General features: G+C 46.1%; 1 protein-coding gene across 1 annotated transcript in view; it reads right to left on the bottom strand.

Moving 5' to 3' along the window:
* SNED1 (sushi, nidogen and EGF like domains 1) overlaps window positions 1–27,387 on the bottom strand; it is a 2,960,801-nt gene that overhangs the window by 1,656,954 nt on the left and 1,276,460 nt on the right. Inside the window, exon 13 of the mRNA XM_086944023.1 lies at window positions 21,092–21,208. Coding sequence (XP_086800149.1) covers window positions 21,092–21,208 — 117 coding nt within the window. The remainder of the gene's footprint in view (window positions 1–21,091; window positions 21,209–27,387) is intronic.

The raw sequence follows: 27,387 nt of genomic DNA, 5'->3' as shown, positions 1-27,387 counted from the left end.
GGTCTTAACTGAGGGGGCGAAGGGAGCTAAAAAGTGATGATGAATTCAACCCAGATCTGTGACTGGGCGAGTGTCTGAAAAGTTTTAGCGCTCCGTCCATCATCTTCTTGTGTTTGCTTTGTTCGCCCTAATTTGGCCAGGTATGCCCAGACGCAGGTCCTTTGCTTACTTTGCCACTAGATTCAAGCTAGCCTGGCTGATGAAGGGTGTTCCCCAAGGCCGGTCCCAGGATACTTGTTTCCGGTTCAGGGAAGACGTAGCTTGGCAGTTTGGGCTGGACTATTCCCATGAGATACAGAGTCAAGACTGAATTGCATATAGCTTGGTCGGAACTGATGTGGCGAAGTAAGCTAAGGAAGGATGAGGGATTCAACTCAGATCTGTGACTGGGGGTGAGTGTCTGAAAAGTTTCAGCGCTCCATCCATCATCTGTGTGTGTTTGCTTTACTCGCCCTAAGTTGTCAGGGTATGCCCAGAAGCGGGTCCCTTGCTCACTTTGCCACTGGATTCAAGCTAGCCTAGTTGATGAAGGGTGTTACCCCAGAAACCGGTCCCAGGATGCTTGTTTCCGGTTCAGGGAAAACCTGGCTTTGCAGTTCAGGCTGGACTGTTCCCATGAGCACAGGATCAAGAATGATTTGCATATAGCTTGGTCTGAACTGAGGTGGTGAAGGGAGCTAAAGAATGATGATGGATTTGACCCAGATGTGTCACTGGGAGTGAGTGTCTGAAAGGTTTCAGCGCTCTGTCCATCATCTCCTTCTGTTTGCTTTGTTCGCCCTAAGTTGCCAGGGTATGCCCAGACGCGGGCCCCTTGCACACTTTGCCACTAGATTCAAGCTAGCCTGGCTGATGAAGGGTGTTACCCAAAAACCGGTCCCAGGATACTTGTTCAAGGTTCGGGAAAGATCTGGCATGGCAGTTCAGGCTGGACTGTTCCCATAAGGCAAATGTCAAGACTGATTTGCATATAGCTTGGTCTGAACTGATGTAGCAACGGAAGCTAAAGAAAGTTGATGGTTTCAACCCAGATCTGTGACTGGGGGTGAGTGTCTGAAAAGATTCAGCTCTCCATCCATCATCTCCGTGTGTTTGCTTTGTTTACCCTATGTTGGCAGGGTATGCCCGGACGTGGGTCCCTTGCTCACTTTGCCACTGGATTCAAGCTAGCTTGGCTTATGAAGGGTGTTACCCAGAAACCGGTCCCAGGATGCTTGTTTCCGGATCAGGGAAGACCTGGCTTGGCAGTTCAGGCTGAACTGTTTCCATGAGGCACAGGGTCAAGGCCGAATTCCATATAGCTTGGTCTGAACTGAGGAGGTGAAGAGAGCTAAAGAATGATGATGGATTCGACCTAGATCTGTGACTGGGGTGAGTGTCTACAAAGTTTCAGTGCTCCGTCCATCAACTCCTCTGTTTGCTTTGTTCGCCCTAAGTTGGCTGGGTATGCCCAGACATGGGCCCCTTGCTCACTTTGCCACTGGATTCAAGCTAGCCTGGCTGATGAAGGGTGTTACCCAGAAACCGGGTCCGAGGATGCTTGTTTCCGGTTCAGGGAAGACCTGGCTTTGCAGTTAGGGCTGGACTGTTCCAATGAGGCACAGGGTCAAGACTGATTTGCATATACCTTGGTCTGAACCGTGGAGGTGAAGTGAGCTAAAGAACGATGATGGATTCAATGCAGATTTGTGACTGGGTGTGAGTGTCTGAAAAGTTTCAGCGCTTCGTCCATCATCTCCATGTGTTAACTTTGTTCGCCCTAAGTGAGCAGGGTATGGCTAGACATGGGTCCCTTGCTCACTTTCCCACTGGATTCAAACTAGCCTGGCTGATGAAGGGTGTTCCCCAAAAACCGGTCCCAGGATGCTTGTTTACGGATCAGAGAGGACCTGGCTTGGCAGGGAGGACCTGCCTTGGCAGTTCGGGCTGGACTGTTCCCATGAGGCACAGGGTCAAGACTGATCTGCATATCGCTTGGTCTGAACTGAGGTTGTGAAGAGAGCTAAAGAAGGATGATGGATTCAACCTAGATCTTTGACTGGGGTGAGAGTATGAAAAATGTCAGCGCTCGCTCATTCCATCATCTCCTTTTGTTTGCTTTGTTCGCCCTAAGGTGGCAGGGTATGCCCAGATATGGGTACCTTGCTCACTTTGCCACTGGATTCAAGCTAGCCTAGCTGATGAAGGGTGTTACCCCAGAAACTGGTCCCAGGATGCTTGTTTCCGGTTCAGGGAAAACCTGGTTTTGCAGTTCAGGCTGGACTGTTCCCATGAGCACAGAATCAAGAATGATTTGCATATAGCTTGGTCTGAACTGAGGTGGTGAAGGGAGCTAAAGAATGATGATGGATTCAACCAAGATCTGTCACTGGGAGTGAGTGTCTGAAAAGTTTCAGCGCTCTGTCCATCATCTCCTTCTGTTTGCTTTGTTTACCCTATGTTGGCAGGGTATGCCCGGACGTGGGTCCCTTGCTCACTTTGCCACTGGATTCAAGCTAGCTTGGCTTATGAAGGGTGTTACCCAGAAACCGGTCCCAGTATGCTTGTTCAAGGTTCGGGAAAGATCTGGCTTGGCAGTTCAGGCTGGACTGTTCCCATAAGGCAAATGTCAAGACTGATTTGCATATAGCTTGGTCTGAACTGATGTAGCAACGGGAGATAAAGAAAGTTGATGGTTTCAACCCAGATCTGTGACTGGGGGTGAGTGTCTGAAAAGATTCAGCTCTCCATCCATCATCTCCGTGTGTTTGCTTTGTTTACCCTATGTTGGCAGGGTATGCCCGGACGTGGGTCCCTTGCTCACTTTGCCACTGGATTCAAGCTAGCTTGGCTTATGAAGGGTGTTACCCAGAAACCGGTCCCAGGATGCTTGTTTCCGGATCAGGGAAGACCTGGCTTGGCAGTTCAGGCTGAACTGTTTCCATGAGGCACAGGGTCAAGGCCGAATTCCATATAGCTTGGTCTGAACTGAGGTGGTGAAGAGAGCTAAAGAATGATGATGGATTCAACCTAGATCTGTGACTGGGTGTGAGTGTCTGAAAAGTTTCAGCGCACTGTCCATCAACTCCTTGTGTTAACTTTGTTCGCCCTAAGTGAGCAGGGTATGGCTAGACATGGGTCCCTTGCTCACTTTCCCACTGGATTCAAGCTAGCCTGGCTGATGAAGGGTGTTCCCCAAAAACCGGTCCCAGGATGCTTGTTTCCGGTTCAGGGAAGACCTGCCTTTGTAGTTCGGGCTGGGTGGTTTCCATGAGGCACAGAGTCATGGCTGATTTGCATATAGCTTGGTCTGAACTTAGGTGGCAAATTGAACTAAAGAATGATGATGGATTCAACCCAGAACCGTGACTGGGGGTGAGTGTCCGAAAAGTTTCAGCGCTTCGTCCATCATCTTCGTGTGTTTGCTTTGTTCGCCCCGAAGTTGGTAGGTTAGGCCCAGACATGGGTATCTTACTCACTTTGCAACTGGGTTTAAGCTAACCTGGCTGATGAAGGGTGTTACCCAGAAACAGGTCCCAGGATGCTTGTTTCCGGATCAGGGAGGACCTGCCTTGGCAGTTCGAGCTGGACTGTTTCCATAAGGCAGAGGGTCAAAACTGGTTTGCATATAGCTTGGTCTGAACTAAGGTGGCGAAGTGAGCTAAAGAGTATTGATGAATTCAAACTAAACATATGACTGGGGGTGAGTGTCTGCAAAGTTTTAGAGCTCCGTCCATCATCTCCGTGTGTTTGCTTTGTTCGCCCTAACTTGGCAGGGTATGCATAGACATGGGTACCTTGCTCACTTTGCACCTGATTCAAGCTAGCCTGGCTGATGAAGGATGTTACCCAGAAACCGGTCCCAGGATGCTTGTTTCCGGATCAGGGAATACCTGGCTTGGCAGTTTGGGCTGGACTGTTCCCATGAGACACAGGGTCAAGACTGATTTAAATACAGCTTGGTCTGAACTGAGGTGGTGAAGAGAGCTAAAGAATGATGATGGATTCGACCTAGATCTGTGACTGGGGGTCAGTGGCTGAAAAGTTTCAGCACTCCGTCCATAATCTCCTTCTGTTTGCTCTGTTCGCCATAAGTGGGCAGGGTATGCCTAGATATGGGTACTTTGCTCACTTTGCAACTAGATTTAAGCTAACCTGGCTGATGAAGGGTGTTACCCAGAAACATGTCCCAGGATGCTTGTTTCCGGATCAGGAAAGACCTGGCTTGGCAGTTCGGGCCTGACTATTCCCATGAGGCACAGGGTCAAGACTGATTCGTATATAGCTTGGTCTGAACTTAGGTGGCGAATTGAGCTAAAGAATGATGATGGATTCAACCCAGATCTGTGACTGGGGCTGAGTGTCTGAAAAGTTTCAGTGCTCTGTCCATTATCTCCGTGTGTTTGCTTTGTTCGTCCTAAGTTGGCAGGGTATGCCCAGACATGGGTACCTTGCTAACTTTGCAACTGGATTCAAGCTAACCAGGCTGATGAAGGGTGTTACCCAGAAACAGGTCCCAGGATGCTTGTTTCCGGATCAGGGAAAACCTGGCTTGGCAGTTCGGGCTGGACTATTCCCATGAGGCACAGTCAAGACTGATTTGCATAGAGCTTGGTCTGAACTAAGATGGTGACTTGAGCTAAAGAATGATGATGGATTCAACCCAGATCAGTGACTGGGGGTGAGTGTCTGAAAAGTTTCAGCGCTTCGTCCATCATTTCCTTGTCTTTGCTTTGTTCGCCCTCAGTTGGCAGGGTATGCCCAGACATGGGTCCCTTGCTCACTTTGCCACTGGATTCAAGCTAGCCTGACTGATGAAGGGTATTACCCAGAAACCGGTCCAGGGATGCTTGTTTCCGGTTCAGGGAAGACCTGGCTTTGCAGTTCGGGCTGGACTGTTCCCATGAGGCACAGGGTCAAGACTCATTTGCATATACCTTGGTCTGAACCGTGGAGGTTAAGTGAGCTAAAGAACGACGATGGATTCAACCCAGATCTGTGACTGGGGGTGAGTGTCTGAAAAATGTAAGCGCTTCGTCCATCATTTCCTTGTGTTTGCTTTGTTCGCCCTAAGTTGGCAGGGTATGCCCAGACATGGGTACCTTGCTCACTTTGCACCTGGATTCAAGCAAGCCTGGCTGATGAAGGGTGTTACCCAGAAACCGGTCCCAGGATGCTTGTTTCCGGTTTAGGGGAGACCTGGCTTGGCAGTTCGGGCTGGACTGTTCCCATAAGGCACAGGGTGAAGACTAAAGAGTGATGATGGATTCAGCCCAGATCTGTTGCTAGGGGTGAGTGTCTGAAAAGTTTCAGTGCTCCGTCCATTTGAGTTCCAGTGGCAAAGTAAGCAAGGGATCCACGTCTAGGCAACCTGGGGAGGGGGGCCGCACGTCCCCCCAATTTAAAATATTAAAATATAAATATTTAAAAAACACAATGGCCTGGCCCCGGGAATGGGGTCTACGGGCCCAAAAATAGCCCCCCTCCTTTGAAAATCAAACAAAAATCCCCATCCCCCGGGGATGAGGTCCCTGGGGCCGAAATCAGTCTGGGGAGGGGGCCGCAAACCCCCTATCCACTTTTAAGGTAAAAATAAAATGAAAGCCCTAGCCCCAGGGATGGGGTCCCCAGGGCCGAAATCAGTCTCAGGAGGGCCCCACCTTCATTTTTACTTTTATTTTTAAAAAAATGTGTCAGGCCCATGGGGATTGGGTCCCTGGGGCTCAAAAAACCAAGGGAAGGGGGCCACTCACACTACCTTCCTAAAATGAAAAACATTCGCTGGCAACCCGCCGAAGGCCTCACTCCCTTTCTCCACTACTGTGCAAAAGTGCCTCCAGGTATGCTCTTGCTTGGGGGATGAAGTCCCCTTCGCACCTGAGGGTCCTTAGGGGCCAACAAGCTCACCTGTAACCTCCAGTAAGCCACACACAGTGGGATTCCTGAGAGTTGGTCGGAGGCCACACCCCTTTTTCCACCACTCTGCAAACGTGCCTGTGAGTGCACTGCTGGTGGGGTAATGATGTCCCTTTGCGTCCTCAGGTCCTCAGGACTAAAGTGGAATTAATTCCTCAAGCAGAAGTGCACCAGGACCATGTGATCAGAACTCAGCAATCCTGCTGTGTGGGACTTACTGGAGGTAATAGGAGGGGTAGTTGGCCCACAAGGACGTCCTTGGGGGCAACTACCCTGCTTGTTACCTCCAGTAGGCCCCCCATAGTGGGAATGTTATGAGATCTTCAGAGGCCACACTCCCTTTCTCCACGACTCTGCAAACGGGCCTTCTGGTGCACTACTGGTTGGGGGATTAAGTTCCCATTTACTCCTGAGGGACCTTGGGGATCAAGAAGTCCTCCCGGTACCTCTTGTAAGTGCTACGCAGCAGAATTCCTGAGAGCTGGTTGGAGTTGCGAGTTATAGATAACTGAGTTAACTATAATGGCTGAATTTCTCTAGGTTTGCATGAGTAAAATCTGACCCTAATTATAACCAAGTAGAGACGCCACTCACGGTGAGTTAAGACCTTTAATTGAGGACGCCAGCACAGCAGCGTAACAGTATTCCCTTCCAAATCCATGCAATAGCCCAACGCGTTTCAAACACCATGTGTCCTTGTTTACGGGCAAAGGAAAAGAGCATCAGCAGTCCACCATAGGGAACACCTGATAAATACACAAGTCCCACCCCAGTGGGCGTATGCCTACGAGCATGATGGTACTTGTTGTTCCTAATGTTTTTACCACAGTGGGTGCCGTGATGCCTTTTACAATAGTCCCAGTGTTACCTAAGTGGGTCGCAAAGGAACTGCTACCACCGCTAGGCTCTTTATTATTATGTTCATCAACACGGACCCACCGTTCCGTTATGCTGAAAAACTTCCAACACTGGATCTTCACACGAGCAGCGGGGTGTCTCCGCGGCTGAGCAAAGCCGCATGAATCCAAACATGAAGGTTGCCCCAAGTAGAGACCCCACTCACGGTGAGTTAAGACCTTTAATTGAGGACTCCAGCACAACAGCGTAACAGTATTCCCTTCCAAATCCATGCAATAGCCTAGCGAGTTTTAAATACCATGTGTCCTTGTTCACGGGCAAAGGAATATATATATACACATTATAGTTATGTGAAGAATCCCAGTAAAACAATGTTTGAAATAAATAAAACCACTGAAAATAACTCATGCACTAAGTAACTATAACTCTCACCCTTGCCATGCACAGGGTTGTCATGATTGATGGCATCTCAGAAGTTGCAGTGATTTTTATAGATTGTATAGAACATGTCATCAGTAATGTAATATGTGAGGTATTTAGTAGAGCACGACCAGGGTGCACGTTTAGTTGCTTTAGGGCACTAGTTATAGTTACTTGAAAATTGTTCCTGCAAAATGTGTTTTTTATCATCATAAACCAAACCAATCTGCAGAGCTTTCCCATTGTCGGGTCTGCTAGGATTAGGAGACATGGAGGAGAAAATTAGGTGATACGATTATATAAATTATGTGCCATAAATTCAAATTATTCAGTATATTCTCTGACAGTACTAATATTTATTTTTAAGAATTTTATTTTTAAGTTTTTAGAAAACCTATAGGTAGTACTTTCACATAGGAATTGGCATTGCATAGTCAGAGCGTCTTGGCAACCTCTAAATATCCCACATGTACCCAGTTCACCCAAACAATCAGCACAATATTATCTGCAGCACGAACATATTCCAGTCCTGCAAATACACGTACTATCCTGCAACATTCGGCGTACGTGACTGCTTAGCATCACTCTCTGAGAGTATTGTTTTAATTTATTGTAGCTAGAAACAATATTTTGTGTGAATATATAAATTATTAGGTAGATTATGAGGCAAAGGCGGTAAATCCATAATTATGCTGTGAACTCTGCAGCCGCAGAATCGCATCAACCTGGTGATCCCCTACATTGTCCACTGTTTCATAAATAATTTATTCATCAAAGATACAAAAAAAAGTAAATATCCTAATCCCAATCAATGCTCATTGGTAGCTGCACTTTGATGAAAACAGCTTTTTCAAGCTAACTACTGCAAAAATAAATATTTAAGCAGATAATGAATAATTAGACCCTGTTTCCATTTCTTGGTTCTGGAGACATTTACAAAACTTGTGGTTTGTGATGCTTTTAGAACTCCTTAATGCAATATTGGATCAAAAGCAGTTACCCATATATATTTCAATTATCTCCACGAAACCTCAGCAAAAAAGGACATCCAGTTAGGGATCTGCATAGCAAGTTTTGAGCAGATATGTCAAGCGGAGACCTAAAAGAGGGGATGTCACAAAAGTGTACAGAACAGAATTACATCAAACTTGCCATGAGAATAAAACATGACTCCAAGAAGAACCTGAGCTTGGTTTGCTGTATCTATGACTATGACAGCTCTGGGTTGGGTCCGCCACCGGCAAAATCACAGTCCAATAGCCACCACTGCAGATCTTTTGTAGGATCCTCTGCAACTTTGATGGAGTCCGAGAATTTTCCCTGGTGCTATTCTTACTGGGACTTCAAATCACACTGCAGACCCTACATGTGCCATCTGGCGTGGTTGCGTTGCAGGATACAGGAGGCCAATAGACTCTTCAGCCTCAACGCCAGCCTCGCTGTGATCCAAGACAGAGGCTGAAACATCAGGATTACAATCTGAATGTCCTGGACTCTCCACTCCAAGGGGAAGGCACGAAATTGCACCTTATCCAAGATAGAACAGATGAATGGGATCATCTGCGAGTCAGGTGTGAGTTTGTCCCATTGATAGTGAATCTCAATGATGTTAGGCAGTTCGCAGTCATCTGCAGGTTGTCTATTGACTGCCTGGATTGATTCCAACTTCAACAGCCAATCATCTAGATCGGGGAACACTGGTACACCGACCTCCAAGGGTGCACTGTGACCACCACCATCATTTTTGTAAACAATCGAGGGGCGTTGGTAAGGCCAAAGAGGAGGAGAGCAAACTGAAAATGCTCCTGGCCCACTGTGAAACACAGGTGACATCTATGGGCCTGCAAGATGTGAATTTGGAAATACAGATCCTGAAGGTCCAAATCCACTATCCTGTCTCCAGGAACCAGGGAAGACAAGTCCTCGCCACAGACAGCATCTTGAATTTGCCTTCCGCAGGTAGGTGTTGAGTGGGTGGCGATCTAAAATAGGACAAAGGCCTATGTCCTTCTTAGGCACAAGGAAGTAGCAGGATAACCACCTACTTTTGATTTTCTGAGGTCGGAGCCTCTCTTTGACTCCTTTGGCAAGAATTGAGTGCCCTTTTTGCTGCAAAACAGACATGTGTTCCTCCACGATCCATGCTGAAGGGGTTTCAAGGTGGGGTGAGGTAGAAAAGAGTGGGAGTGCACAGCTCCACTTTAATTTTTAAAAAATATATATTTATTTATTTTGTGGGCAGAATTAAAACTTTACAATGAGCAATTTTGACAATACAAGCAGTTATTATTCCTATCTACAATTAATATTCAGTATAACATCTTAAGTTATAGCTAAAATCCATTTCCCCCTTTCCTTATCGCCTACAGATATTTATCATGGATCTATCAAAAAGGTGCCATATGCAAATAATGAATAATAAAGTACAGTGCAAAACCATTTTACCATAATCAAGTTGTTATACTCAGACTTTCTAAAGGGTGGGGTGCTAGACCCTCTTCTATTCAAAATACATACAAATATAGTGCAGTGCATAGCAGTTTTTACATAAGAAAATATGAAACCGCTAACAAACATTACTCATCAACTTCGATCTAAAACACTGAGCCTTTTATTTTCTAACTTGTCCATAAATTTCTAAACTGCCAAAAATGTCCTAGTTGCTCCTAGCCTTTTTGCATATGCTTCCTCAAAAGATTTAGTATGTTGCATTTTTCTAAACCAATCTTGGTTGGTTGGCATTTTTGCTGTCCTCCAGTTCTGAAGGATCAAGGAGCGAGACACCAAATGCAGAAATTGCTTTGGAGATTGGAGTATTCGAACTTTGCCTTATAAACCCAAACAATGCGATGATTTCTGGCTCTGGTGTTAGTTTTCTCCGTAGACTTTCATTAAAAGCGGAGAACACTTCCTCCCAAAACTGGGTTAAAGACGGATATGTAAGGAAAATATGTATCCGGCCCCCAGCCCCATTTGTTGACAACGAAAACACTTGTCCTCTACCTCTGGATACATCGTATGTAAGAACCTTGGTGTATAATAAGCCATCCAACGGGATAAAAATGCCAATCTTTTAAAATTAGCAGCTCTTAATATTTTATCACCATGCAATGAAATCTTCTGCCACTTTAATTCTGAAAAAGTATATTGAGTTTCTTGGGAGATTTTACATATAAACCTTGTTACTACAGGGCTTTCCCTTTGATCTCGTAATAATCTATACCAATTTATGACACCCCTTATTTTAGCTCTAAAACGGGCTGGTAATAGGGAGGCCAAAGTAATAGTCAACGGAAAACAGAATTTCTTCACAAATTGAATAATTTGGAGAAAGCTAAAAAAAATACGAATTGCAGCTGGTTCCACATCTAGCCTGAATCTCTTGCCACTTTATACATCTCCCCAACCACAACATGAGCTACTTCATTCAAGCCTTTACTTTGCCAAAAGCTAATCTGATTATTTCTAATATAAAGGCCCAGTGTTTTACACTCTGTGAGGTTCAAAAACTCATATCCCCTGCATTCGCCTTTGTATGATAAAATGAGAGTATTTTTTCCCAAAGCCCTTGTAGTATCTTGTAACAAACATGTCTTTTTCAGAAGTTTGGGTGTGAAAAAAATACTTTTCAATCAAATATAATAACTGTAGGGAGACAATGGTAAGTATGAAGCACACAAATTACTTTTTAAAAAATTAACAAAATGTCATATTTATTATGTATATATACTCAAGTTAAAAAACACATTAAAAATTCATCACATAAAATGAAAGGAAATACAGCATCTAATCAAATATACACAACGACATCATAAATGCATAAGAACAGTGGCGGACAATAATCGACGATTATGTGTTTTTTAACTTGAGTATATATACATAATAAATATGACATTTTGTTAATTTTTTAAAAAGTAATTTGTGTGCTTCATACTTACCATTGTCTCCCTACAGTTATTATATTTGATTGAAAAGTATTTTTTTCACACTGTTGCTTTTCCCTGTCAAACATATTCTGTTACCTTAGCAGGGGGTCCTCGTTATTTACGCCAATTTTTCAGAAGTTTGACCATTTGAATAAAAACTGGCGTCAGCGATTCTGCTTCTTGCACCATCTTATCCACAAAAAAGATATCCAGCGATTCACTATCATCTAACATTCTAGCCATTAAATCTACAAAAGTGGCTTCATAATAAGTTTGTATCTCTGGAAGTGCTAACCCCCCTTGTCTAATATCGAGTTGAAGTACTGGAAGTTGCACTTGTGATGCTTTTTTTTCTCCAAATAAATTGTTGAATCATACCTTCCAACTGTTTAAAATATGCAATATTAATTTTAATGGGAACATTCGAGAATAGAAATGTTAATAATGGTAGGATGGACTTTTTTTTAAGAGCTACCCTACCAATGATTGTAAGTGGATGAAGAGTCCATCTATCTAAAATATTTCTAATCTTGGTAGCCATTGCTAAATAATTCAATAAATAAAAGTTCCTCATAACTATTTGTAACATAAATCCCTAAATAACGAATAGGAGCAGAAGATTGGGATTGCCGTTGCAGAAACTCAAGCAAAATTTGACTACTAGCATTGAGTAATAAGATTTCCGTTTTGTTATGGTTGATTTTATACCCTCCAATAGCTTCGAACTGTATAAATTCAGTTAAAGCAGTCCTGATTTTCTGTTCTTCTGGTCTAAGGTAGAGAATAATGTTATCTGCGAATAGTTTTAATTTGGGTAATCCTTCCAAGGGTGCTTGTATCTGCATATTAGCCCTAATTTTTGCAGCAAGAGGTTCTATAAAAAATGTGAATAAAGCAGGGGATAAGGGGCATCCCTGACTGGTTCCTCGCCTTATATCCACTCTTCCTGCTAACTGCGAATTTATAACAACTTGTGCCTGAGCACCTTGATATAGATTTGTCAACATTTTTGTTATTTGCGTTGGGAATCCAACCTTTGTAAGGACTGCAAAAAGAGCTTTCCAATTAAATAGAGCAAATGCTTTTCCAGCATCGACCGTCATTATAAGGACAGGTAGTTTGAGTTAAAAAAATCAAGCGCTTGGACAAGGAACACAGTATTTTATGACATATATCTGCCTGAGACAAACCCCGTCTGATCTTTATGGATAACCTTCTGAGCTATTGGGGAGAAACGATTTGCCCAGATTTTCATTAAAATTTTATAATCAACATTCAACAGACCAATTGGTCAGTAAGAGTTGACGCTTTTAGGGCAGTTATCTTTTTTAACAAAACTTACTATCCTTGACTCCTTAAAAATAGTGAGAACTTCCCCTCCCGCTTTTACAAAATTGAAAAGCTCCAACTAAAAATGTGTTAATTCTTCTTATAGAAATTATGAGGGTAGGCCATAATTTCCCGAGGCTTTACCACCCGGCATTGAAGCAAGGGCCTCCTTGATTTCACTTGGGGTGATTTCGGCACATATTTCATCCCCTTGATCATCTGTCAGAACCAAAAGATTAAGGTCTCCCAAATACTGGGTCATCGCCTCGTTTGATACTATAAGCTTAGTTGCATAAAGCTTGCGATAATGGTTCAAAAATATTTGTGCAATTTTTTCCTTATCCAAAACCAGTACCCCTGACTCAGGTTCTATCAGTTCTTAAACTATCATTGACTCCTGTTTGGCTTTGCTAAACCAGGCCAGGAGTTTTCCCACTAACTGACTCTCCTCGTACACACGTTGCTGGTACGCCCGGGAGCAGGTTATTTCTTCGAGAGTAAAAAATTCCCTTACTCCTGTTTAGTTCTGAATAGTTGTTGCTCCAATTCAGAATGCTCCCCCCTGCTACTATCCCTCTGCTGTAAAGCTAGATCCACAGCTTTTTGTAATTTTGTTATTTGCTGTCTTCGTATCTTAGATTGAAATGCAGAGAAGGCCATCATCTGGCCCCTGACTGTAGTCTTGAAGGCCCCCCATATCTGTAGGAGAGTAGGATCTGCTTTCTATAGTTACCTCCACTTTTTGCTGACGTTTCAATGAGTTTAGTCTGGCTAGGGCCCTGCTATACAGGACACACACCTAGCTGCTTCCTCTCTAGAATGATTCCATGTACTTTAGGTACACTCCAGATTGGATTCTGGGGTACCCTTGTAAGTCCCTAGTATATGGTATACTATGTACCCAGGGCATAGGTACCACAGAGGCCTGCCAAGGGCTGAAGCATGTATTATGCCACCCCTGGGAAGCCTTCCAAAATGACACCACAGGTCTGCTACTGCAGCCTGTGTAAGGTGGTGTATGCACCACTTACCTAAGTAATAGGTTCCCTATATCTACCTAATATTACTGAACATATTAACCTATCATGGCAGGCCTTATTAATCCTGAAGGCAGGGGGTTGGGTTTTGTGTGAGAGGGTGCCCATGCATGAGCAGGGCCCCTCTGCAGCCTTCTGAATCTATTTTCCAGGGTTGTTCTGTGATGCAGCCAGACCATATACTCTTAAGTGCATTATAACCTTGCGGTAAATGCTAACTTTGGGATGGCTGCAAGGAAACATGTTGTGTTTGGTGTCAAACACCTTGGAATCAGGAGGTATGATTTCACCCTCCTAGAGGGAGAAACATGGCTACACCCGTACACCCGGTACCGGCTTAACAGAACCCTTGCATCACAAAATGGATGCTGCAGCCACAGACATGAGTCTGGCCTCATGCTGCTGGACGAAACTCCGGAAGTGGAGGCCTGGACAATAGGTTTCCTGTAACAGGGAGCTGTAACCACCTCCCAGACAGGCTTTAGTGTATTGGGGCTGGGTGGTTGCACTCCAAGAGTGCTTTGATGTCTGCACTGGGGGCACATTTGGTGTCCCTATGCATAGCCCAGTTCAAACCGGTTGCAGGGGCTACCCGCCCTTGCTCTGGCGCGAAACTGGACAAAGGAAATGGGTGTAGCCACCCCTCTTTCCAAACCCTCCCATAGGTGGGTCCCCAGAGTTTGTCCCACCCCTTCCTTGGGTATAAATTAGGAACCCCTGTCTACAAGACATTAGATTTACCTGGACGAAACTCTGATACTGAATCCTGGAACTTTGACGATCTACAAGGCGCTAGATGACTGAAGGACCTCCCTTGGAGTAAAGGAGTTACTCCCCTGCGTGGCAGGCACCAAAGACGCATCTGTCCAGTTTGCATCTATGAAGCTCCTGCCGGACTCCGAAAAATTTGCAACACAGGTGGGTTCCCAGACTTCCCAGAGGCTGACCCCAGTCCCCAGCAAAGCTGAGACCCATAGCCCTCGTGGGTACCGTGGAACCGGAACCCCTGGACACGGTGCACATTTGCAATTGCATATGCTTCTTGACGATCTCCAAGGCTGTGCATTGGGTTACTTGTAGCCCAGACCCCGAGCAGCAATTCCACTGAAGATTGCCGGCCTACACTTCACGAGTGTTCCATGAGCTGGCCCTTTGTATTTTCTCTCGAGGTACCTTCGCGATCCCTGGTCCGTTGACCTGTGGGTCCCTGAGAAGGCAACTTTAACTTTCCTTGAGCTTCCCTGGTTGCTCCAGACGCGCCCTGACTCTCCATCACTTGGGGAGTCCCATGGACCTTGCTGGTCCACACCGAAGCATCTTTTCTCTTCCTACGTGGGTTGCTGTTGCCAACGCTTTTTGTGTTCAATCAGAGCACCGATGCCGTAGCCCTCGAGTTCGTGGGACAGCTCGAATTCAGCTCCTGGTCGTCGTCGGCGCCTCCTGGTCCTCGTGGCTGCAGAGTCAAGCTTCTCCTCTTCGCACCTAAAGCACCCGACATCGGTGGGCATTCGTCTATCGTGCCCCTGGTCACTGGCAAGTGACTCAGACTCTGTCCCCTCTGCTTTTAGGTGCTTCACATCTTCAATCTAGGCTTGGATCACACCGGACACTTTTCTTCTCCACGGCAGCAGTATTTTGCAGCAGGTTGCCATTGAAAACGACGACAATTCCCGACACCATTTGACACCTATGCACCCGGCTTCCCTGGGTGAGGTAATTCGAGTACTCCGGTGCTCCCCTGGGAATTGGCCCTAGAACCCCTTGAGTCTAAAGAGGTTTGCTCAAAGTCCTTTCCTAAGTGTCCTTTAACTTAAAAAATGCAACTGCGACATAGAAGCTAACGGAGCTCGCGGCTGTGTTCTCACACTACACACGTCCCCCGTGGGTCCCCTGTGTCATTAACTTGGGTGGTTCCTTGGAGTCCCAGCGATTCTACAGGCTCTAGGCCGTGTGTCTAGTCAAGTCGTGTGAACTGTATATCACCTGAATGCAGCATGCGCCAGGGATCTACAAAAAGATAATCCTGTTGCATGGAGCATATTATCCCTTTTGTCTTTAGTTTTAACAGTTGTTTCCTTTATTGGAGGTGTCCTTTTTCAAATCCTGAATAAAATTAAAATCTCCTCCTAACACTAACGGGCCCTCCTTACCTCTAACCAGCTCATTGATCTTTATAAGGGCTGTTGGATCATCGTTAATTGGTGCATAATAATTTACAAAATTAAACAGTGCCCATTTACCCTAGCCGTGACCCATATCTATCTTCCTTGACGGACTCTTGTTACTTGATGTATCACGCAGCTACTTCCTTGAGCAAAATAAATAGCTATCCCCATGACTGCTTACCCTGCCGAGACAAAGTGGGTGTATTTGTTTTCAGATGGGTCTCCTGTAGATACTAAATCTAAGGAGAAAAAGAAGTAAGCCATCTAACTAGACCTCCATATTTTTCATATTAGATATTCCATTAACATTTATCGATATCAATCTTAAATTAGAATCCATATTGCATCGAAAAAACTAAAGCCATACCATTTGTAGCCCTTTTGTTTCTCCACTACATTTTGTTCTACTCCCTAAGTTACGCTAATAACTAAGGTTTCTTCTCTATTTCTGCTCACTTTTCTTTTACAATTATCTCCCTACACCCATCTGCCCTGTGCCGTACCTCCCCCCAACCCTCACCACCTTCCCGTGACCCTTCCTACCCCTGGTAGATGGGGAATAGCCCATCTTACCCCCTGCCTCCCCTCTTTGGGAAACCCCTAAGTCAGGTGCCAAGTTGTTGCACCCTAGTGTGACCCACTACCCTACCCCGCACCATGATAGACAAATACAGCAAAGAAACAATTTCCTTTGTGCCGGACAGTTCAAGTTCTTTACTTTTCCAAAGTGATTTTCTGTAATAGTTCCTGGGCTTCATCAAGACTTGTAAACATGTGAAACTTGCCTTGAACTAGAACTCGCAATTTCAATTGTTGAGGAATGGCCGCTTGAGCTCCCTGTGCTTTAAACAAGAAGGGAAGCTTAATGAACTCTTTCCGACGACGGGCCCCTGCTGCACTCATATACGAGACGATGCAGAAACCAGGAACTTCCCAAGTGGAGAATTGCTTCCTCTGAATTGCTCTGGTCAAAATATGCTTCTTCAGTCAATAGTCGGCAAAATTGTCTAGAATTGTTCTGGGCAGTTTTGAATTGGGGAATGGCTGTGCTGGGACTCTGTGTGCAAGTGTAATCGTAAGGTCCCCAAAAAATTCAGGAAGCACATTTTCTTTCATGCAGGATCTGAAGCACTGAAGTGTTTGTTACCCTTCACAGACTTCAGGGACCCCAAATAACAGCAGATTTGACCGACGAGAATGATTTTCAAACTCTTCAAGCATAGTTTCCAGTACGTTTTTCTGTTTTTTATTGATTGAGGCCTGCTGCTGCATTGAGGTAATCTGGTCTTCCAGGAGAGAGATCCTTGATTCAGCCTCTTGGAGTCTTGCCGGATAAGAACCGACTACCTCTTTAATTTTTAAAATGCGTGCATGAAGTGCTGCTATCTCGGGTGCCTGCGTAGCTTTCATTTCCCTTATCTCGTCAGGAATAAGATCCTCTGATCGTGGTTGTGGGCTTATTGCTAAGTTTCTATCCTCCACAACAGTCAACGATGACGATGAAGGACTCACCAAAGGTCTGAAAAGCCATAGGAGTTCCTGAGCAGCCGGCGCAAGAGATGATTGGGCCTGTTCATCATGTTCCGCAACTTGATGTAACAGAGGGAGTGGAGGCTGAGGAGGGAGTGAAGGTACCTTTGATTTAAAAAATAACTAATTTTCCTTAACTTATCCGCTTGTCAAGTTGGATGACCCATGCATCCGAAGCGGTCTTGAAATCCTTGGAGGAAATATCTGATCCTGCCCCAACAGGGTGGGTGTGTGTGTCAAAATGGACACAGTAAGTGGTTTAGCAGTTGGGGTTACCAAAGGGGCGGGTGACTGAGCTGCATGTTTTCCCTGATGCCCTGAACATTGTCTCTGGGTGCCGTGGCCTCTGCGTTGACTGAATTGAATGACCCTAGGGTTTCCACAAAAGGTGCGAAACTGCTGAGAATGGGAAACAGCCTTAACAACGTGGGCTTAGCCACGCGTGCCGTTTCCCCGCAAGCCGTACCATGCTTGACTAAACCACGCATGTGCCTCAACAACGCATATGCATGGTTAAGGCAATATGCTGTCTAGCTGCAGAGTGATATGTGGGATAGGAAGCGGAAACTTGGACTCTGAAGACTCAGGACTCAGGAGAGGACAAAGTGAGGAACGTGGGCCTGGGGCTTGGGGGTGGAGGGGGTAGTTTATTGGGGTGGGGCTAGGTTTTAGGACTAAAAAGGGGGTCAGGGTAGTTTTTAGAGTGGGGACAGTTTTTAAGGATAAGGGTGGGGGAAAAAGGGACAGTTTACAGGGTAGGGTCGGGTAGTTTAGGGATGTAGGGGACAGTTTCTAGGGTTCAGGGCAGGGGAACTGGGTCAGGTAGTTTTTTGGACATGGGCTTAATTTTTAGGGCTCAGGGCAGGGGGACTAGGGTCGGCGTCATCCATGGAGGGAAACATCCGTTACAACGCGGATGTTACAACGCGGTGCTGTTACGACGCGTCCGTAACAACGCAAGTCGTTACCACGACTTGCGCTGGAGGGCGCTAGAAGATTAAAAATAGTAAATTTACTATTCCAACACCTTCCCTAGTGTCCACGGGGACTGGTGTTGGAATAGTAAATTATACTATTCGATATCCGCGCCCCCAACGCAAGTCGTGGTAACGACTTTCGTTGTAAGGGACGCGTTGTAACAGCACGCGTTGTGACGGTACGCGTTGTACCGTCACCAATCCTTTATGGAGCATGGGCTTAATTTTTAGGGCTCAGGGCAGGTTGAGAAGGGACAGTTTACAGGCCAGGTTTGGGGTAGTTTAGCAATGCATTAATAGTGTAGAGCTCAGGGCAGGGGGGTCTGGGGTCGGGTTAGTTTTCGGGGTGGAGGTTTATTTTTTAGGGCTCAGGCCAGGTTGAAAATGGACAGTTTACAGGGCAGGGAGCAAGGTAGGGGTAATTTAGGGATGTAGGGTATAGTTTTTAGGGTTCAGGACGGGGGGGCTGTGTCGGGGTAGTTTTTGGGGTGTGGGCATTTTGAGGGCTCAGGGCAGGGGGAGAAGGGACAGTTTACAGGGCAGGGTCGGGAGAGTTAGGGATGTAAGGGATTGCTTAGGGCTCAGGGTGGGTCGCTGGGGTCAGGGTAGTATTTGAGGTGTGGGTTTAATTTTTAGGGGCCAGGGGAGTGAAAAAAGGGACAGTTTACAAGGCAGGGGTATGAACTTTAGACAGCATGCCCCTTTACTCATCATGCCTTTACCACGTAATTGTGCGGTAAAGGCATGTGTTGTAAAGGCATGCGGGGTAAACTGCTTTTGAGTTTCTACATTCAGTCTGACACCTGGACGAATATTCACAAAGTGAGGAATTTGTAATTAGTGGTATCTATCAGAACTTATACATTTGCTGAAAAAAGCACACAGATAAAGTGGTGTTATGGTTGCAAAATAAAACTGAAAAACCACCCAAATTTGCAAGTTATACTTAAGACCACAATCCATAACTTGCACGGCGGACAAGAAAACCATAACCTGCCCACCAAATGCAGTGCTTATTAATTCACAATATTTATTCCAACAACACCTAAAAAGAGAATGTCCTTAAATAAAAAGGCATTCTCAATCCAATAAATAATACTACATTCATAACCATGCCTTTGAAGGTGTTAAAAGTAATATAAGATGTGATTTTATTTCAATATTTGTCATATAATCTTTCACATCAAGGGTGAGGTCACAAACATTCCAGCTGATGTGTGAGTTAAGATTTGCATCTTTGTTAGGAGATTTACCTATGGCATTAACAATATCTTGCAGGTTTCAGTTTTTTCTAGTTTAACATCATAACTCTGCTTTTAATTCTGTTTTTTGCTGATTTTAAAAAAGTATACCAAAGCCAAACACTCTCTTCCCTTTAACTTTAACTTTAGGGGTGAAGTAGTCACTGTTCGACTGGTTAAGATTTTATATCAGTTATATTTGTAACTTGCACTTTGATAAGATTTCAATGCGTTTCAAGTTGGTCTTATATGGGAATCCAGGGCCTGGTTGAGACGCAGATGAGGCCCTGACAAAAATGCTAAAACCAACCACACTGCCTTACTCTCCTCGCTCTGTTTTTCTCATTCCATCCACCCATCCTCTCCCCGTCTCTCCTCTAACTCTTCTCCCTCTTGTATCACTCGAAGACCCCTGTGCCTGCTGCAGTTAACTGTGGGGGGCTGGGGAAAATAACCAAGTCATTTGAAGAGGCCCTGGGCTTCCGTAACTGGTCTCGAATGGGTCTAGCTCTCGAGGGAGAGGGGGAGCTGGTAGGGGGTGGGCGGTAGGGGGTAGGGGGTATATTAAAGGAGGAGGGAATGTAACGTTACAAGCATTGCTCACAACAGAGATGGAGCCAGACCTATGCTGAAATTGACTAAATGTCAGTTGTTTTAAAGGGATACATCAATCTAATAACAAAAACACCAGATATATTTGTTATACTGTATTCTCACTTTGCCACTTGAAGGGTGAGCACAAGAAAACAGAAAAGCACTGTTTGGAATTCACGGTCACGAGGAGATGTTCACCAAAACTGCAGGGTCATTGTGGAAGTGAGAAAATAAATTTAAAAACCTTTTTAATGTAAAATGACTAGATTACTGGCAGAGTATAACAAACAAGAAGAAAACATTATGGTACGTGGTCATGAAATATTTGATCTCCACTAGTTCAAAGACATCTAGTTTTAACCGAGAAAAATAGTCAGGCGCTCTGAAGTATCTGTCCTGCCACATTTCTGGAGTTTGGTGCAATAATAATTTTGGCCTGTAGGTGAAGAATCCAAACACCAAGCAGATCATCTCAAGCTTTACTGGTAGCAATTGAAAGAATCTTACCCAGGAGGATGCATGCCATTGCCTTTGATTTAGAAACTAACACAGAAGTGAAAAAACAAAATATACAAGTATATTGTAGGAACCACAACCCTATTATATTGGTTTGATATGAATTTTTCCATGTGCGACTCTGCTGCTATGCCACTGATAAACCATTTAATTCAGATTTTAACAATTGTAGCAGTTGCCAATCTCTGTCCTGCTTAGTCATTTTCTGGGTCAACTGAATGTTTCCTGTCTTCAGTATATGAACAAATTAATGAAAGTGCCATATTACAAATGTTAGTAAAAATGAAGGCCCAAGCTTGGAAAAGTATGTCATTAGAGAAATGGAGTAGTTGGTAACCCTCGAATCAGGATGGGGAGTTAGCTACAAGTAGATAATGACAGAGGATTAAGAAGAGTAACATAAGCAAAATCATTACACAACGTGATGCCCCACAAAGCATTGGATGTTGAAGGAAAACTGTTTCATATGGGCTGGGCCATATCCTCTAACAGAATTTCCTTGAATCATCTCCGCTTTCCTGATACATTCCAATATATGAAGGTCTAAACATAAAGGCAATGTTCACTCACACACTGAACTTTTAGTTGGGCATATGTCAATACCTATCTCACAGTGCTGTCCAGTAAAGCGATACGGGCAGGAGCAGTAGTACTCTCCATGGAATTCCTTGCAAGATCCCCCGTTGCGACAAGGTCTGGAGCTGCATGGACCCGGCCTTACTGAGGAGATACAGACAGAAAGACACAAAAAGGCAAAACAGTTAATTTATTGCCACAAAGGCACCAATCTCTTCCCTGCATTAGCTTAACTAGGCAACTTTACACTGTATCAGTTATGTAGCCCTAATTTTAAGGTCGATCCTAGCACAGCGCACATGCACTGCTCTGCGAGGCATGCTGTACCTGGTATGTGCGGATGAAGAACCTCCTATCTTTTTTATTGGCTTCTGTTAGTGTGCTTCTTAAAGACCTGCTATTGTTTGACGATTTGGACCCACCAAGGTGACTGCCCCTGTTACTTTGGTATTTCTCTGTTTTTAATATATTTTCATTCCTGCACAGTCATTTTTCCTTTCCCTCCATTTGTCTATCAGCAGGGCTTTCTGGACGCCACAATCTATGTTTTGAGTGGCATTTATATTACGGCCGCCTTAACTTTGTGTTCCTTCCCTGTCTCCTTGTTTTTTGGCTTTCCCCTTCCCGCCTCGTGTTTGGAGCCCTCCCCCACTGTCCACGCACAAACGCAGCTGTGCATTTCTAACAGCAGAGGGCTGACGCCAAGACCTCGCACTGCAAATCCACCCCCACCACCAGCACTCACCCGTTGCCTGCCTCTGTTAGTCCCAACGCACTATTAACATGGTACGCAGATTCAACCGAGTGCTTTGCACTCTGCAAAAACAGTTAATGTTACAAATTCTTGATATACATTATTAGGCAGACAAAGTTGATGACTATACAAATGAAATGCGTGCAATTGTAAATTATTTAGTTGCAGATGTGCCCTTAGATACAATGTTAAATGCCTATCTTATCCGTTGGTTCTCCACGGAGAGTCAAGTCATATTCCCATTTAATGGCAATAAAGTGAATTGCGAGTGTACTATTTCAGAAGAGTCATACACGTTTCTAAGAACAAGCAGTTGCAATGCAATAGGTCTCGCATTTGTGAGAATTTGAGCTATTGGCATTGTAAATGACAATGCTTTTTATTTGTGGGTTTTGATAACCTGCAAGAGATGCGTAAACACGCACATTGTACTTATAGTCATTGCCTACGAGAAGCAATGCTGGAAATAACTGCGCCTCTTTTACTGCCGGCCTTGCTATTGTAAGCAACGACTAGAAGTACAAAGTGTGTATTTACACATTGCTTGTAGGTTTCAAAAACACATAAATAAAAAAAGGCATTGTCATTACAATGCCAATGGCTCAAACTCTTGCAAATGCAAGACCTACTGCATTGCAAATGCATGTTTTAGTCTGCCATATGTACTCTGCGTTTTCCTCTTTTGTACCTCCACAGGTAGAGCTCCCTTTCTTTCATGTATGACAATAAAGAGGGGAGTGAGAAGCAATGAAAGGGGAACCCTCAGCCTCCTAAATTCAAACAAGGAATTACACAAAGGAGAGTTAACCTTTTCTGTCATGATCCTTTAATTCCAAAAGATCAGTTGTGGGGTCCTAACATATCTTTAGATAATTGTAGGATACAAACCTATGTCAATTAGTGGGATCCTGGCATACATTAGATATTTTCTTGGTATCCTAAATCACCTGGACCATCTGTGGCATGCTTAATTACTGGATCCTCACACACTACACCTAGTGTGAGTGGGTTGGCTCGACGCAGTTTATACGCAAAAAGAACAATTAAAGGACAGAATGCAGAACAATGTCATACATTCACCCCAGTACAGAAATCTGGGTCTAAATCTACCGTTTGTAAGATCACCATGCCATTCCAGTTTGGACCCATCCATATACAAATCAGTCTTGACCCTGCACCCAATGGGAACAGTCCAGCCGTACTGCCAGGCCAGGTCTTCCCTGGACTGGAAACAAGTATCCTAGGACCGGTTAGGGCTTTCAGCCCTCATCAGTCAGGATAGCTTGACTCCAGTGGCATGGAGAGTAGGGGACCCACGTCTAGGCATACCCGTCCCACTCGAGGTGACAAATGCAAAAAAGAACAATTGATGGACAGAATGCAGAACAATGTCATACATTCACCCCAGTACAGAGATCTGGGCCTAAATCCATTGTTTTTTTTGCTCACCATGCCATTTCAGTTTGGACCCAGCCATATGCAAATCAGTCTTGACCCTGCGCCCATTGGGAACAGTCCAGCACGAAGTGCCAGGCAAGGTCCTCCCTGGACTGGAAACAACCATCCTAGAACCGGTTGTGGGATTTCTGCCAGGATAACTTGACACCAGTGGCATGGAGAGCGCGGGACCCACGTCTGGGCATATCCGTCTCACTCAGGGTGACAAATGCAAAAAGAACAATTGATGGACAGAATGTAGAACAATGTCGTACGCTCAACCCAGTACAGAGATCTGGGCCTAAATCCATAATTCTTTTGCTCACCATGCCATTCCAGTTTGGACCTAGCCATATTCTAATCAGTCTTGACCCTGCGCCCATTGGGAACAGTCCAGCCCGAACTGCCAGGCCAGGTCCTCCCTGGACTGGAAACAAGCTTTCTAGGACCAGTTTCGGGATTTCAGCCCTCATCAGCCAGGATAGCTTGACTCCAGTGGCACGGAGAGCACGGGACCCACGTCTGGGCATACCCGTCCCACTCGGGGTGACAAATGCAAAAAGAACAATTGAAGGACAGAATGCAGAACAATGTCATACATTCACCCAAGTACAGAGATCTGGGCCTAAATCAATTGTTTTTTTGCTCACCATGCCATTCCAGTGTGGACCCAGCCATATGCAAATCAGTCTTGACCCTGCACCCAATGGGAACAGCCCAGTCTGACTGCCAGGCCAGTTTATAAGCAGAGATCTTTTTTTAAATTGTATTTATTAATTTATTTTTCAAATACCTTTATTGAAAAAAATCAAGGCAGACACAGTACATCGTGCAACATCGCAGTGCAATATACAAAACAGAAAGCAGGTCAAACATCCCACTACACCTAGGCGTCAACTTACAGCACAGTAAATAATCATGAGGAGAATGTCACAGTTCCATCTCATCAAGGTCCCTCCCTAGTGGGGAAACACAGACAGAGCGTTGTCAGCAATGAAGGGCTAAGGAAAAAGGGGTGAGGAGCGCCAACTGCAAGGGGGAGAGGCAGTCACTGACCAGCACCGGCGCCGCCACGGACCCAAGGCCGGCGGGGAACGCGGGAGAGGCAGCGCCTCTAGGGTGGGAACAGGAAAGGAGGTAGGTAATCAATGGGCCCCAGATGTCAACAGGTCGGGACCTAGCAGGCATTAAATCCCAGAACTCCGACAGGAGAGTCTGGCACGAGAGGCGTCCTCCAGCCAACTCTTAACCTTGAGAGCCGGCCTGCGACCCCAACACATGGCCACCCTACGCCTAGCAAGGACCAGTAGCATCGCGATCAGACGGCGGGAGACGTCAGGGCAGAACTTGACAAAACCAAGAAGGCACAGAGGTGAATCAGGGCGCACAGTAGCGCCAGCAATGTCAGAAATGGCAGAACACACCGCCTGCTAGAACTCCGAGACCCTAGGACAAAGCCAAGCAAGATGAGCGAAATCCGTAGCAGGAGCAGCACAACACACACATTGTCTCCGGGAGTGAGCCCGAGCCTATGGAGCTGCACCAGGGTGCGGTAGAGCCTATGCAAGTACTTGAAATGGATCAAACAAAGCTGGTAGTTCGGTGACAACTTCTTTGTCCGATTACAGCAGTAGAGCCAGTCGGCGGCGTGACGTCGGAGCCTAGATCAGCGCCCCATGCCTCCTGAGCACCATCAGAGGAAATGGGGGCGGACTCTAGAGTGAGGGCATATCGTTCGGTGACTAATTTGTGCAGGGACGAGGAGGTGTACATGAAATCCAGAGCCGCCATGTTAGGTGGGGGTTGAGGAAAAGTGGGATGCAGCTTCCGGCACGTGGCGCGCAGCTGATAAAATAGGAGAGTGTCCAGTGGCCCGAGGCGTCAGGGAGAGCATAGAAGGTGTTCTCCGGATAGAGGTCCGCCACCATTGTCAGGCCCAAGCGTGCTGCACTCCTGGACATGCTGGAGGTCTGAAGTGAAGGAAAATCCGGGTGATTAACTATGGGCACGGAGTTAGCAGAGAGCAGTGGGATGCCAGACAGCCGACGCAGGCCAGACCAGGCCCATCGAAGCGTTTTGACCGTATCTACCTCGGCACGAGGGCGCACCGCGGGCGCAAACAAAGCTGTGGACAGAGACAGGGAGAAGCTACATCTGTCTCAACGGCGACGTGAGGCTGATAATGGGACGGGTAGATCCAAAAATTCAGGACGCTGGCCTGGGCGCACAGGGCATAAAGCTTAAAGTCAGGCGCGCCCATCCCGCCGGCAGACATGGGTAGAGTGAGGATATCGTAAGCTACTCTTGGCTGTTTACCCGCCCAGACTAATGAAATGATTAGGGAGCGTAATTTGCGAAACAATTGAGAGGTGAGGGGGATGGGGATATTTAAAAACAAGTAGAGGAATTTTGGAAGGACAACCATTTTGGTGATTGCGATGCGGCCCGCCCGAGACAGAGGAAGCCAGCTCCACGATGGAATCCTGGTTTCCAGCCAGTCCACCGCACAACCAAAGTTCAATCTCCACAGTTCATCCAGATCCCTACTAAGCCAGATGCCCAAATAGCGAGTGGGGCCGGAAGCCCACACAAATAGAAAGTCAGGTACGAATGGCACAGTGGCGTCAGTCTGTGGGAAAAGAACTGACTTGCTCCAGTTCACTTGGATGCCCGACAGCCCACCAAACCGAATGATCTTGCAGACAAGAGGGCTATGGTCTTGGGGATGACGGACATAGAGCGTAATGTCGTTCGCGTACATTAAAACGAGCAGGGAACGGTACGAAAACTAATACCCCTATGGGTATGATGCTGCCTCAATCGGGCGGCCCGGGGCTCCATCGCTATAGCAAAAAGCATAGGCGATGACGGACACCCTTGACGCATGCCTCGGGCGATGGTAATAGGATCTGAGACTTGGCCATTGATGCGGAGGCGTGCCGAGGGGTTAGTATAGAGGAGTCTGACCTTGCGCAGAAAGATGTCACGAAGCCCATACGCGGCAGGATGTAAAATAAGAAGGGGCACTCCAGCATATCAAACGCCTTTGTGGCGTCCAGTAGGACAGCCACGGCCGGTAGGTTGGGATTCATTTGATGAAATACTGAGAAGATTGTGAGGAAGTTGTGAGAGGCCGTCCTTCGGGGGATGAAACCCGATTGATCGGGGAGGGCAACGGTGGGCATAAGTAAAAGAAGGCGGGAGGCATCAGCGCCTCGCGCAGGGAAGGTGGGAAGGAGCCAGTGTCGAACGAGTCGTTATACATTGTAGCTAGATGTGGTTCCAGAAGATCGGCGAATGTTTTGTAAAAAGAGGCAGGCAGGCCATCCAATTCAGGGGCCTTTTCTTCGGGTGAACTATTAATGGCTGCCAATATTTCTTCTCTGGAGAACGGTTTATCCAGGAATTTACGGTGGTAGTCTTCCAACCAGACCAATGCAATAGAATCAAAATATTGATCGAAATCCTCCCGTGGCGGGGGAGTGCCAGCAGAGTAGAGCCTTGAGTAAAAGTCGAGAAAGCGGGACTTAATGTCCTCTGGGGAGGTAGTCCTGTCCGGGCCACCGTCACTTAAGGCTGTGACATAAGGGGCACGCGGTGGGCGAAGAAGGTAGGCGAGAGTACGCCCCGGGCAGTCATCCTCGCCTAAGCGGCGCTCCCGGCCCTCCCTGCCCAGAAAGGACAGTTCTCGCCCAGCCTCATCGGAGAATTCAGTGTGTTTCTGACGCAATTGCGCCAGTGTCTCAGGACTGGGGCACGCAGCCTGGGCAACATCCAGGTCCTTGATTTCCTCCTCCAGCTTTGCCAACGTGGCACGAATAGATCGAAGGACGCCTGACTGCTTAGAAATACACTCGCCACGAATGACGGCCTTAAACCTCTCCCATAGGGTGGAAGCAGACTCCACCGAGCCCACGTTGAGCTCAAAGAAATTGGTGATCGCGGTCTGGATATCTGAAGACAGAGTCCCGGAGGGCGTTAGGGGGAAGGCGCCAAGTTAAGGCCCGTCGCAGGGAATGAGGAGTGCGACAACGGATCTGGACTGGCGCGTGGTCAGAAAATGTGCGAGCCATGTGCATTACGTCGGAGAGCCAGGACAGAACGCCCGGGGAGGTCCGCCAAAAGTCTATAC

This window comes from Lissotriton vulgaris, chromosome 11, assembly GCF_964263255.1.
Source record: "Lissotriton vulgaris chromosome 11, aLisVul1.2, whole genome shotgun sequence".
NCBI classification, from domain to species: Eukaryota; Metazoa; Chordata; class Amphibia; order Caudata; family Salamandridae; genus Lissotriton; species Lissotriton vulgaris.
This window is presented reverse-complemented; position numbering and strand designations above follow the sequence as displayed.